Here is a 14108-nt window from a genome sequence, read left to right on the forward strand (position 1 = left end):
CCCATAAAAATTGTTTAACAAAAAAAATTCATCTCTGAAAGACCAATTTCATCAGAAAAATAATTTTATGCATAAAAAGCCTCTAAAATAGTTTCAGTTTTCGTACCAAAAGGAGCAGAACAGCTGTATCTTGTGTGAAGAAAACTTGCTTTATGAAGAATATAACATGCGAGTCATGTTTTCATGTCAAGTTATACTATTAATCTCATTATGGGGTGTAGGAAGTGTCAGGGCCAGTGGACACATAATTCTCTTTGCTCTGTACACAAAAATAAAGCTTACACTCTAATTCTTCATTTTCCCAGTTGAGCCCTAAACTCAATTACGAAACAAAATCTAGAGCCACAGCTCAAGCCTAGATACAGAGTCTGCACAAGTAATCAACTCCAATTCCCTCTGCCCACTGTAATTACAAAACAACATTTGGCACAGCTTCTAAACAGTCACCGGGTGACCTCTTGGTTAATATGATATGAGGTACTTACAGGTCTCTTGTCTCTGCTACACTGTAGTCAGTATGATTATTTTTAATTTATATGCAGCTCAATATAGGTTACAATATCACAAAAAAATAATAATGATTCTCCCGACATTGAAACTAGAGCCTCATGTCAATAAATATATTTTAAGAGTGTAGCTTTCAAAGTGAGTAGTTAAGATTTTACGCTATATATAATGATTTTTTCCCATATATGAACCGTAATTGAAAATAGTGGTATTCTACTTGCCCACTTTAATTTATTACAGCTAGAAGGACAAACAAAGTGAGGCAGGCTGATGCATGTCACAGGCTGTCAAACCAACTTCATAGCGCACATCACACTTAGCTTTTTAATACTAAGAGATTGTGTAGCTCCCAGATATGTAAGGCATTTACTTGGCTCACCCTTTAATATTTATTTAGAATTGGATTCAGTGGGCCAAACTGGCATTGGAATTACATCAGGGAAGTTACATAAGGGCCTTTTTTCCTTTTCTATGAATTCTGATTTTTTTTTTTTTTTTTTTATTTACTGTGTCTTCACAGCTTCCCCTTCCTGCAGAGGCTGCTCACAAGCCTTCACCTGAAAGTGTGTGGGAGAAAAGAGTTCACTGCTGCATACAGCAGAATTTCTACTCCAGCTGGCATATACAATAGCACATGATAATTTTAACTGGCTGGCTTTGAAACCCAAATGAAAAGAACAAAATACATTACCACCTTACTTTGAATTTTAGCCTCTGAAAAGTGAGCAAGTGAAGCCACACATTTGTTGAATAGCCATCTTACCATCACTGTTGATACAGACAACCACTGGAACTTGCGTGCCGGGCCCACAATGCTTCTCATTATCTGGTATACATTTTTCTAATTCCACTATTCGCCAATCATAGCAAGAAGGCTCCTCACATGGGATAGCTTCAAGGAGATGAGGGCAGTTTCCAGTCCCTCCTGTAGGTTCATTTGTGATGCGTCGTTTCCTGAGTTTAAAACCTAAAGTGCCGGTAGAAGATAGAAGTCAGAAATAATTCTGTGTGAAAGGCAAAGTGAAAAGTGAGGGCTGGGTCATTTGTTTTGTTCTGTTTTTTATCTACCACCAACCATTTCTCCTACAAAGGGTTTTGTGTTTCTGCTGTAACACCCAGTGATGTCACTACTGTGTAAAGTAGTGCAGGGAATTGAATGCTTACACTGCATAGGCAGTAGATGTTTCCAATTGCAAGAAATACAGAACAATGAAAAGCTTGGCATGCATCATGATTACTGGTCAAGCCATGCCTTACCTCTTTCTGTCCTTTGGATAACTTCCATTGCTTCCTGCATCTTACTGTGGCCTGAATTCTATGGTCCAAGATTTTTTTTAGACTGAATTTCTCAACCATGTTAAAGCAACAGGACCACTAAGATTGGTACCAGGAAATTCTCTAAAACCATGTTGCCTCATTTTTTGACACTTGGGGTGCACTCTTTTCTGGCTTAAAAATGGTGGCACACTTTACTCTTACACCTCAAATGTTATATATGTTAGACTAATGCAGTGGTGCCCAACCTTTTTGCCCTGCATGCCAGATAAGCGGTATTGGGTCGGTCCACAGGGCAGTACCAGTTTATGGGCTCAATCCCATGCCCAGGTCTGCCCAATTGGAGCCCAGTCCCAATCCCGCTGCATGGGGCTAGCATGCCCAGGACCTGATTCCACTGTATGGGGCTTGGAAATTTGATGGTAGGGGAGTGGTGACAGTGTTAATTGTCATCACTGCCCCCCTACTGTCAAACTTCCATGAGGAGCCCTGTGGGCTGGATCACGTGGCTCTGTGGGCCAGATCTGATACAGATAAAGTATCTTTCTACTGCTCTTGTGATATAATCTTTGGGAATCACTGCTCTAGAATCTTGCAAACCCTGCTGATTAGCACATCAGAACCAGTTTATTTAAACCAAACAATTTCTTATTCCTTCACCCAGGGACACAGCAACTGGCTTCATAAACAAAGAGTCCTATGTACATACTACCTTTTAATCTTCCTATACACACACACACACACACACACACACACACACACCCCCCTATACACACACCTATAATTTTCTTTGGAAGTGTTTTTAAAATGCACAGCTAGCACCTATCTTTGACTGGGAAGTGATGACCCCACCTGCAGCATGGTCTCTCTGTCTTGATCAGTGTGGGCATCACCCCAGTATATTAATAACCCTCTTTCCCAACACTTTGATTTCTAGATGGTATCTTTCAGGTTTGGCCTGGATGCTTGATCTAGGAAGACTATACCTCACCAGACTAATATGATCCAAGCAGGTAGGATCGCCCCACTTAACAGATTTCCTATTGGCTTGCAAAGGATTTCTTTTATACCTTATCTGAGCATATCCTTGCCACTGTTTCTTTTTTTTATTGGTTTCTGTCTTACACCCTCCTTTTATTTACCTCTATGCATTCAAGCAGGATAATATCATAAAGATATTATAAGGAGCATGGGATATTTATTCCAGTTTTCACAACATGAAATATACCGATGAGTTTTCAAAAATAATTATGTATTAATGTCAATTCCACACAGAACACTTTAGGTTCAATAAGGAGGGTTTTTTTTTAATGTATCATTATTTTTAAAAATAATTTATAAATAATATATTTCAGTTAATCTTTTTTTTCTGGGATTATTTGAGCACAATTCTATAAGATCTGTGTCTGAAAGAATCTGTCACAGAAAACGTCTGATCTGGTACAAAGTTGCTATGATTGCAACTATTACAACCCCGGAGGCAACTGAGAGTCAGCATGTGAACCAGAAACTACAGAAAGCCTATTACTGAAATATGTAGAGCAATCAGTTTCTACTTCCAAGAATGCACTTAATACTTTAAAGATAGAGGTATGGCTTCTCTGAATCACACAGAAACTGCATCAGTTTTGATGTAAGAGTACATTCCATAAAAGTAGTAAGAGATGCCAGAGGAGGAAGCAGCACTGACATGAAAACTGAAAGAAGAAGAAAGAAGCGAAGAAGAAACAGTGCGGCAGGAGAAGAATGAAGCAGAGACTGGAGAAGGGTAGCGATGAGGGAAATACAGGAAGGAAAGATGATACATGAGATAGGAGGGAGAAATGATGAGAATGAATGTAAGGATAAAAAAGAAGGAACAGGCTGCCCAAAATCATGTGTATGATTAGAGAGGGAGAAGAAAAAGGGAATGCAGACTGTAAATAGGCAAGAGGAAAATATGAATTGAAGACAGGGGGTTGGGAGAAAGGGAAGAGGAGGAAAAAAGAAGCAACAAAAAAAGAAAAGGATACCATTTGGGGTACCATTTCTCCTTTCCACAGATTAATATGACAATAAATATAGAAATGTTTCAATCTAAGCTGCATGTGTATCAAGGTGTTTTCTAAAGTGCTTTGTAAATAAACCAATAAGCAAGAGAGTACTGGTGAACAATATGCTCACGATATAGGGTACGTGAAGATATTACATTTTGACTAATGTAACTAGAGTATGGTTGATCTAAGGGCCTTGTGACATGTTAACTTTGGGTGGTTCCTGGAGCTTTAGCCTCTGGATTGTTCACATGTTAACACCTTCAAGTGTCTTAAAGCACTTATTATGAGGAACAAAGTTATGCCACTCCAGGGAAGGATTATTTCATGATCATATGCAATGCATGCCTCCTGAGGCTGGGGGGGCGCATGGTGACTGCCTGAAGGCAGCAATGCAAGTGTTGGCAGTGAGGGCTGGGCAAGCGGGGACAGTCTGCAGGCAGCTGTGGTGGTATCTGTGGCAGGGGAGGGGGCACCAGCGCTCCACCTGCCCCCCCTGCCTGTCACCTAAGCTGAGAGCACTCACTCTCATGGGGGGCACCAGCACTCTCAAGGGGTGGATATGCACCCCTGTGCACTCCCTACACATCGCCTATGTTCATGATCCACATATCCCAGTTCCTGTTCCATTGAGCTGTGGCCACTCCACACAGATGTGCCCCTCAAGTTGAAGGTATGACCACAAGCTAGCACTAAGCTAGCTCACAGCGTAACATGTAACAAGGCCTTAAGTGCTAAACTCTACAGATGTTCAGGGACACTGAATAAAGCAAAAAAATGGCTGGCCTGATCCAAGTTAGCTCACCTGAGGTGGTAAACTAAGTTAGACTGGGAATGGGTTAGTCTGATCTACTGAACAACTGCACACATTCAGAGAGCAGTCCTGGGGCTAGGAAACCCAGCAGCTCATCCCAGCTCTGGGGCTGTGCTCTTCCTACCCCTCTGACCCTGACTAGTCTATTTTTAGCCACCCCATTCCCAGATAGATAACTTCCCTACAGAAACCCCACCAAAGACCTACTGGCCCCACCCCTGCAGAGCCATTACTCCACTTCTGATCCTGCCCATACCTACCCCTATGTCAGGTTATTTAGATCAAGCTTCCAGTGTGGCCCATGGCACCAGCAAATATGAGCATCAGTCACTCCTGATTTACAATCATGTGGCTTAAAGCAAGACACATGATCAGAGATCAGGTGTGGTGAACATCTTCACATAACCCATAAATTCTGGAATTTTGTGGTCTCACTTTCAAGGTGCCTTTGCTTTCAGTTACCTTGCAAAAGCATGTGGGAGAGAAAAGAATTCTGCATCAAATTTATGGGTATATAAGAGCAGAAATGTGTTTTTACATGGAAGATTCAGGTTACTTTACAGGAACACATTGGTGATATTTGAGTTCCTCTTGACTTATGAATGCAGCAGTTTCTCTAAATTATCAGCCAGAATTAGTCACAATTAGAGGGAAACAGTAAGTGGAAAGTTTCCTTTAAATATTGATAAGCAATAAAAACACTACAGTGCACACTGCTGCCTCTCCTTAATCTACCAGTTAAGTAATTGTTATATATCACAATGAGATAGTGACTATGCATATATGAGAGAGACCTTCACTGGTGTACCTATTTATGATACACAGAACTGTGTCCATGAGTCAGCTATTCACCTAATACAAATCACTTCAAGAGGCAAAAGTCATATATGGGAGCAAATTGCAAGGCTACAAATGAGCAAAATTTTCCCATGGAACCAAAGCTGGAGAAGGATAACAGAACTTTAATAGACTTTTTCCTGCATTTCAGATTGTAAAATTTACCCAGCCATGCAGCCTCCTAAGATCAGAAGTTCAGACTCCCATATTTCAGTGTTATCTTTGTCAGAAACAACTGGATATAAATACAGCAAGCCATGTCATTCCAAAACTGCAAGATAAATATTTATGGGGTGGAAAATTAAACAGGTCAACGGAATGAAATGCCACTCCCAGGGCATCCCTAATGGCAATGAAATTGTTAATGCCTTTCAATAAAAATAGGAAGCTGAGTTTACCAGCACCAAAGAAGATGACTTCTAAGCACCTACTTTCCAGGACACACACTGCACCACCCCTTCACCACTGAGATAATTTTTCTACATATTACCAGCTAAACTCAGCCAACCTCAATATCTAATGGAAAGGATATGAAAAAACAAATCATCACACATGCACACATCAACTTTTCTTTAACCTGCCTGTGGGGTAAATGCTTACAGAGTTAAAAACTCATACAACATCTTTCACATATAGTTTGATACAATCTCATCCTATTTTGTTCTATCAGGGCTTTCAAAAAAAATGACACACAACAGAAAAAGAACAGATTCAGAATAGCAATGAAGAAATGCATTGCCACTCTCTAAGTCCCAAAAGTAAAACCCACACTTACAACATAGCTAAGCAAAACAATAAATAGGAGATATGGACTAGACTGCAACTCAGATCACACTATCTCCAGATGTCTAAAAAAACCCAAGCTATAGCTACACTGACACAGATATAATTTTAATACATTGTACACCACCAACATATGTGCTGGGGAGGAAAAAGCAGAGCTATCATGTGTACTGCTAAAGTTTTAAAATCCAAAGGGTATAGTTCACCAAGGCCGTGTCTACATGAGATGCTGATTGCACTACTGTGTAGTAATGCTGCATGGCAAAAACCAGGATGCAATACTACTGTGCAGTAGTATTAGGCTACTGCGTGTTGTGTCCGAGGACCAGTGTACCCTTGACCTGCGAGCCTGGGTCAGCACGACTGGCTGGACGCAGGTGGGGTAGGTAATCAGGCAGGTGGGTGAGCGGGAGGAGTCAGGAAGTTTAACGCGTCTTGGTTATACAGAAAGTTTATTTTTTCATACACTACAGGAGATTGCAGCGTAGGGAGAAAGTTGTGGTTGCGCGGTGTAGAAAGAGAAGTTGAGCTATTCAGTTCAGCAGGCAGATGTTTTCACTGCACAGATTACAAACTGCGTGGTACAGATTTTAAGCAAAGCATACAGGTAACTTTGATCTGAAGATTTTCGTGAGCTCTTGGCAAGAATGAAAGAGCTGGCAGAACAGATACACCTGAAAACTTTTGCCGTAGGTGGGGAAAGGTCAGCGACTGGCCAAATCGCTGACTATGTCTCCTGGGCGTGCATGGAGGTCTCTGCAGAAGGCGGAAATCTTTCCAAAGTTATAGTTTACTGGGTAGCCTATTACAACATGCCAGGCTTGAATAATTATAGGACTGCCAATCATGACTGTGAACAGACTTTGTGTGTTCTTAGGTTTCATGTGAGATAGACTGCGCATGTGTTTTACATTCAAGCTGGGGGTGGAGGAGGGGTTTGGATACGGAACTATAATGACAAAATATGTTATATTAGCCTTTTGACCTTTTTGCCACCGGCATCTGAAACCAAAGATTTTTCTTTGACACTGTGGAATAGCACTACAAAAAAGGCATTTGTTGGCACTACTGTGCAGTTACTCGGGTATACAAGTTCTAAATGAACATGCAGTAACTTGAGTGACTCTGCAGTAGCACTGACAAAATACCTTTTGATGAATGCCTGCACAGTAGCACCAATGTCATCTTCATATACAAGTACTAAATGGCTGCGCAGTCAGCTTCTCACATAGACACAACGCACAAGTGTTGGAATCATTCTGCTTATACAAAGAACTAAGAACTTGGCCTGCCTTCGGTAACCTTACCACTGATAAAATTTGCTTCCGTGCCGAAACTTTTACCATATGTATTAAAACACATAGAAGGGTTTCCTGAGATCTATCTTCAAGTTTTTTAAAAATGTATAAAATAAATTGATGTACTACAACATATTTCTAGTGGGCAGGTACCCAGGTAAGTCACACAAACATGCCCCCACCCACAAACACCTTGCAACTCTTTGAGCGGTATAGAAAAAAATAAATTAATTACACAGCTGCAACCTTGGTAATGATAATAGGCAACCTTGTTACTATCCTCAGAAGAGAGGCCAAGGTGTGAATGGACACAGAAACTGACTTACTCTTTAACCTCTAAAATCAATCAAAATTGAATCATATGGGCCAGAAGGCAGCAGTAGAAAACTTGTACTACCATTGCAGAGAGTAATGTGATGCTGGTAATACAGAAATATAAGGCACCTTATTGCTGCCTTATTAAATAATCATGTGTGCCTACCATTCATTACAAGACTTAGCAACCAAGGTGATTCTGCTGAATCCACAGCTGATGATCTGTGCTCATGCTGCAGTAGGGACTAGGGCCGATTCTCACAACTACGGGTAAACTTCAGTTGTTTATTTGTTTGGACCTCACTACCATGATTCATGCCTTTGGAACAGGGTACTTGTAATTCGATCTCCATGAGCTGTTGCTACTGCCACGTACTAAGAGACAAACTTGTAGAAGGCATTAAAATGCTAATTACGCAATGCATCTCACCACAGGCAAATGATTCCAGCCCTCCAAGTACTGGACTGGCTGCCTAATGTTCCTCATGAATTTTAAGGTGGGATTAAGCTATAAAAACCTGAGTGGCTTGAGTCCTACCCAGCTCAGATACTGCCATACCTATGAACTAGAAAAATACTCAAGCTGGATTCCTTTCAATCTGAGAGGCAACCCCAAATCCAGAATTTGAGGATAAGTTCTTATTCATGGATCTAAAGAGCTCATTTAAAAACCTATCTTTTCCACAAGCTTTCAGGGAGGAAGGAAAATACCTGAAGGATCATACTTACGGTAGATTTTGGAATTGTTATTTTCTGATGTTCTGGATGCATTTTTGTTGGTACAAGCAAGAATATGCTTGCATAAACTAAATTTTTTAGTGTCTTGGATATTTTTTCTATTACTGTGTAAGCCTAAGTAAATAATGATGAAACTGAAAGTTTTTTAAGAAAGAATTTTAAAATATGTACATACCCTTTTTGGCTTGTTGGTCATCACAGCTTTCGTGAGTACATGGTCCCCAGGCTGACCAAGCGGACACCTCACATTCTATTGGGCAAGGAATATGACACAACTGGGTGGTGCTGGGTACAGCTCCTGTACATAGTTTCCGATCCACTGGTCTGGATGCTGTATAAGATCAAGGCAAAAATATTTCTTATAATTGCATAAAGCTCTGCTTGCTGTATGTTGACATCCACTCTGGTTAGTCAGAGAATCTGTCACATCATTTTAATCTGATTAAGTGCTAGTACAACTACCACTTCAAACAATCTAGTGAACAACAAATATCATTGTATCCTCTAGGACCTAGAGGAAACCTTTAATTTAATTAATAGATTATCTTACTACAGTAAGTCTTCACATAGTCCTCCATGTAAATCAATATCCTACTGTCTTAGCGAAAGCATCATGACTGAAAAAATTGAACTAACAGAAATGTAAATTTCTATTTGCTGTATACAGTGAGAGCTTTCCTAACTAGGCATTTGAAAATGTAACACTTTCAAATTGCAAATCAAAATGGTGCCACTGAAATGTACTAATGACAGACAGTAGAGTCTTTGTTTTCCTAAAACTGTAAAGTCCTTCCAGGCACTGAAAACAACATCCCCTATAAAAGCTGTGCATTGGCAGTCGCTCAATTTATACATTACATGTATAGCTATGTAATTTTAATCCATAGATATAATTACTTTAATATATTACCTTCAGTAATTTGAAACCAGACTACATTAAAGGTATTTTTACAGGCATGTACCTCTGCTATCTAAGGACCAGGCAAAGCCCATTCCAGAGCAAAATCACTCTGCTTCTCCTACCAGGAGACATTCCTATGCTCCATGTCCTAAATTTTGTCATCCCAGGACTTATGTGTAATTGGGCATACTCCTTAACAAGTAAGATGTATGCTTACGCCACCAAAAAAAAGGACTTACTTTAATATAATAGAGATTATAATCCTTTTTACCACATCTTTAAACATAATTTGGTTACTTGCAAAATACACAAAACCAATCAAAATATAGTAAAATATCAATCACCTGCATCAGCTTGCTGTTTCTCTGTTCAATTGTTTAAGAGAAAAAAAGGGAGGGTGTATGTTCCCAGTTAAAATTCGAGTAGTGTACCGGGGGGGGGGGGATATAGGAAGGGTGCTAATTTAGATGGGTACAAGAATGGCGGCGCCTGGGGAGCCTGTGCCATGGCATCAACACCCACACTGTAGAAGCAGTTTAAGCAGGCTGTGCATGGGAAGGTAAAACTCACTCAATCCCACATCTCACTCAGTTCCCAAGGTGCTAAATTCCTATTTATGCCTCTGGAAAATGCTATAACTTCACACTTGCAAGCTGTGGAACTTTAAACTAAACATGTGGCATGACCACACTCCAGGGCTGTCAGGGGCCTGATGCCAACAATCACCTGGTTGTTAGCCTTGGGCCCCAGGGTAACCCTGTGTCTCCAGTTGGGCCCAGGGCTGCTGTGGTCCTGCACTCCCAGCACGGGCAGTTAGGTGTGAGTGATTAAAAGTTCATGGTGGGTGGAACCAAGGGATCCCCCTTCCCCTTCTAGGAAATTTAAACCCCTTAGCCCAGCAGCCCAGCCAGTCTGCCACTAGTTGTACGATTGGGATCTGTCCATGATCCCCATAATTTCATGTCCTGCCATGTACATTTGGCATGGCAGGATGTGTGATTATTGGGATCATGGATAAGTAACCATCATATGACTATTTTAATAGCTACCAGGGGGTTTACGCTGCAAATAATCTCACTGATCACAAATATTTTTGGAACAGAGAAGAACTTTGAGGGAAAAAGAGCGACAGAACAACTCTCTTAAGAGTCAGTGACAGAGTAATAAAAATGGAGTTTGGGAAATAAGTTGAATGAAATGGTTAAAGAAATAGAATCACTTATTCCTGTGTATGCGTGTTGCATTTGCTTGCATGTCCTTGACTCTGGCCTTTCAGGATTTACCATATAGTTCATTGGGCTGGGCACCAGCAGAGTCAACAGCGTTTCAAGCCCTGGTGACCCCACAGCTCAGCACTACTCAACATGTTTGTGTACTCCAGATACGCCCCCATAAAAGATCTATGTCCTAATTATCCTCCCACTCAAGACTGGAACTGGGTGCTCTTGTCATAACTCCTGGAAGCTTCATCATATGCAGATGAGGCATAGGACAACATGATCTACCTTCACAGCATGGAGTGCTGGGCCGCACTAATCATATGTGATAGACAGAGAGGGGATGAGAGAGGGGTTCTGGGTGAACCATCTGGGGCCCAGTCTGATGATGTTTGACAGACTTTCAAGGCTGGTGAAGAAACGGGAATAACTGGAAATGGGAGGAAAGCCACAGGTCAGCTTGAAGAGGAAGTCAAAAGTTATACAATGTAGTGGCCCACCATAACTTGAAAAAGAGTCAGCACTGAAAGGGACTACTCAATGGGCCCTGCCGTATACTTTATCCAGATGGGTTGTACTAACTCATCAACATCTCAAATGTAGTAACTCTAGCACCAAGAAAAAGGTGTCAGGGTTAGCTCTGCCCTCCTGGTGCCAGTCTGGTGGCAGTTCTCTGCAGAAGGAATACCTTCATGGTTTTTTTAACAGACACACACACACACAGAGTTCCTATCAGCATGTTTGTCCAAAATGGGCCATGTACTTCACAGTCATGCTCAGTGTTGGTTGTATTTAATAGACTTCCATTGCTGAACTGGTTTCCATTGGTTGGTTTTTATTACTGAATACAAAAGCCTTTAGCAGCAGTTCAAAACTAGACAGCATATTTACTGTAGTGTCTTTGTATGCATAAAATGAGAGGGTTTTCCCCATGCTGACTGGGTGTAAAACCTTGTCTTGTGTTTGAGTAAATATAGTGAGTATTCATTTGTGCCTTTGAGATGCAAACCTGCTTCAGGGGCCTTAGAGTCCCAGCAGGAGCAAAAGAAACACTTTAAAGAAATCTTCCCATTGTTTAAAGGTGCATAATGACAAAGCATCAACTGTTACACTCATCCATAAGACCATGCAATAGATCCCAGTCCATTATATTACATTCCTCTTCATTGGTACTTTGACCTATCATGCACTACTATTGCATTTGGGAATGAAGAAAATGTTCCTGAGCATCTGCAAAAGTCATCATAAAGCAGACTAGGGTAGGCGGGTTACAACCAGACATACTCTAACCCACACTAAAGACTTTAGTTTCTCATCTATTAATAATATCAAGAACATTTTTTCATACAAGTCTACTTACTTATAGACAATATCTGCCACTTCCAATATTCATATATAAGGCTTCAAAAGCAAGACGTATATGGGCTACATACATAGTACAAATAATTCTCTCATATTACAACAACATTTTAAAGTATCTTATTATCCCTAAGTGTAATACACAGTCTAAAGTTCTTAAAAACATCTGTGTCTGTTACCAGCTCAATCCTTTCGCTCTCAAACTACTTAACTAAAATAATGCAATGGTAGGAGAGAACAGTTCTTTGCCAGGTTATCTGAATTGTGTGTCATACTAGATTATTCAGAATTATACCTTTTAGCTGATTGGAAAACAAGAAAACTTATCCCTAGTCTGGATCTCCTCTTAGTATCTCACTCCCATAAATCTCAATTGATTTTCTCCAGCTTTACCACAGTGTAAATGAGCTCAGCATCTGCCTTTTATTGTTTGGCTCAACATGATTTGAGAGAGAAAGCTGCTGAGTTCAAAAATTCATATTTAAAGAGGTTTTTTTTCCTGCTCATTGCTGGTTTTTCAGACTTTTTTCCTGTGCTTTTGCTTTGGGGATGAGAATAGTGCCTTTGTTTTATGGCAGCTGTGTTGAGAACAGGTTACAAACTACTTAATGTTGCAGACATCAATTTAATACTTAGTTATTTTGCTCAAATTTGAGGTGTATTTTGATAATAAGCTTTTCCCCCATCTGCTAACACAAAAAGTTAGCTTCAGATTTGGAATGGCTTCCAGATTCAGTCGAGAAAATCTAAAAATGAAAGATGTAATCTTCCCTTGCTATTGCATTCTGTTGCTGTACAACTTTTTCTTACTTTCCTTTAAAACATCTAGAACTTGCCTTCTGCCCCAAAAGCAGGAAACAGAATCAAACGTGAGGACCTGAGTTTTTATGGATCCTATTTCACTGGGCTAAGTGAAAAAAATTGCTGCTGTGTTACCAGCAGCAATTACCTGGAAAATAATTATCTATCCTTCCAGGTAGTAACAAGAAGCAGCCATTCCAGAGTTCCAGCCTGGTTATACAGACTGCTGGAGAACTTCATACAACAAGGCAGCAACCTAGGAGCAGGAGGACCTGAAGAGAAGCCACACTTTGTATTTTTCTAATGATTTTTAATTTCACTTCTCTTGCTATATTCATGGAAAAATCTGTAATGTCTTCTCCTCTGCTGGGTAATCACAGCTACCAAAGTGGCCAACAAAGGGTCACAGCCTGAAGGGTACTGAAGATGAAGTGATTCATTGCATTTTCTGAGGCAATTTTGCCAATCTGATAAGGACAATTTGCTCTTGTCTGCTTCAAGCAAAAGTAAATTCAGTTCCTCATTTTTCTGTGGCCATTTGTTGCACAATTTCAAAACAGCAAAGAAATCACCTTTAGAGATCGTTTAAAAGGCCATATTAACAAGAGTGGTGAAAGATAATATGATTTTCCTACCCAGTTTTCCTTTTATGATTTTCTTCCGTACTCCCAATGCTGAGTGTTACAGCCAAAGTGTAATGCTAGTTTTTCAGCATCAGAGCCTGAATTTACTTACAAACCTGTATAACTCCATGCATAGGATAATCTCTTTGAGATCAATTGGGAAGACATATATTCTTTCTTGATCAGGGTCACCATCTGCTGTAACAGAAAACCATTTTTCCAGGGATTTCCAAACACTGTACAAATGTTAAAGAACCTACTTCACAGGATGATTGTGAAATCAAGTTCACAGTTATAACATTTGTACAGATGGGCAAAAAGAGGTTGATTTCTTTGACTTATGTCATACAATTCAGTGGCAGGGATTATAGGAATCCTATAGACTACAGGAATCTTAATTTTGAGTATCCCACTTTAACTGCTGCATCCAGCACTTCATAATTCCTTCTCAAATATTTACTGGGTGTTTGGTTGTAACTGTATTGGTGTAAAGACATGGGCAGGCAAGGTTCATTGGGTAGATGTGATATCTTTATTAGACCAACTGAGTAGATGGAAAGAAGTTCTTAGCAAGCTTTTGGGTGCAGTCGCCCTTCATCAGGCATAG

The 14108-nt window shown here is 40.3% G+C and overlaps 1 protein-coding gene across 3 annotated transcripts in view; it reads right to left on the bottom strand.

Moving 5' to 3' along the window:
• Positions 1-14108, bottom strand: part of THSD7A (thrombospondin type 1 domain containing 7A) — a 519106-nt gene that overhangs the window by 163038 nt on the left and 341960 nt on the right. For all 3 annotated transcript variants that reach the window (XM_019533950.1, XM_019533945.1, XM_019533947.1), the window contains 2 exons: positions 8776-8931; positions 1271-1474 (listed from right to left, as the gene is read on the bottom strand). In XM_019533950.1, coding sequence (XP_019389495.1) covers positions 1271-1474; positions 8776-8931 — 360 coding nt within the window. The remainder of the gene's footprint in view (positions 1-1270; positions 1475-8775; positions 8932-14108) is intronic.

The sequence above is a fragment of the Crocodylus porosus genome, unplaced genomic scaffold (genome assembly GCF_001723895.1).
Source record: "Crocodylus porosus isolate Cpor-Errol unplaced genomic scaffold, CroPor_comp1, whole genome shotgun sequence".
In the NCBI taxonomy this organism is placed as follows: Eukaryota; Metazoa; Chordata; order Crocodylia; family Crocodylidae; genus Crocodylus; species Crocodylus porosus.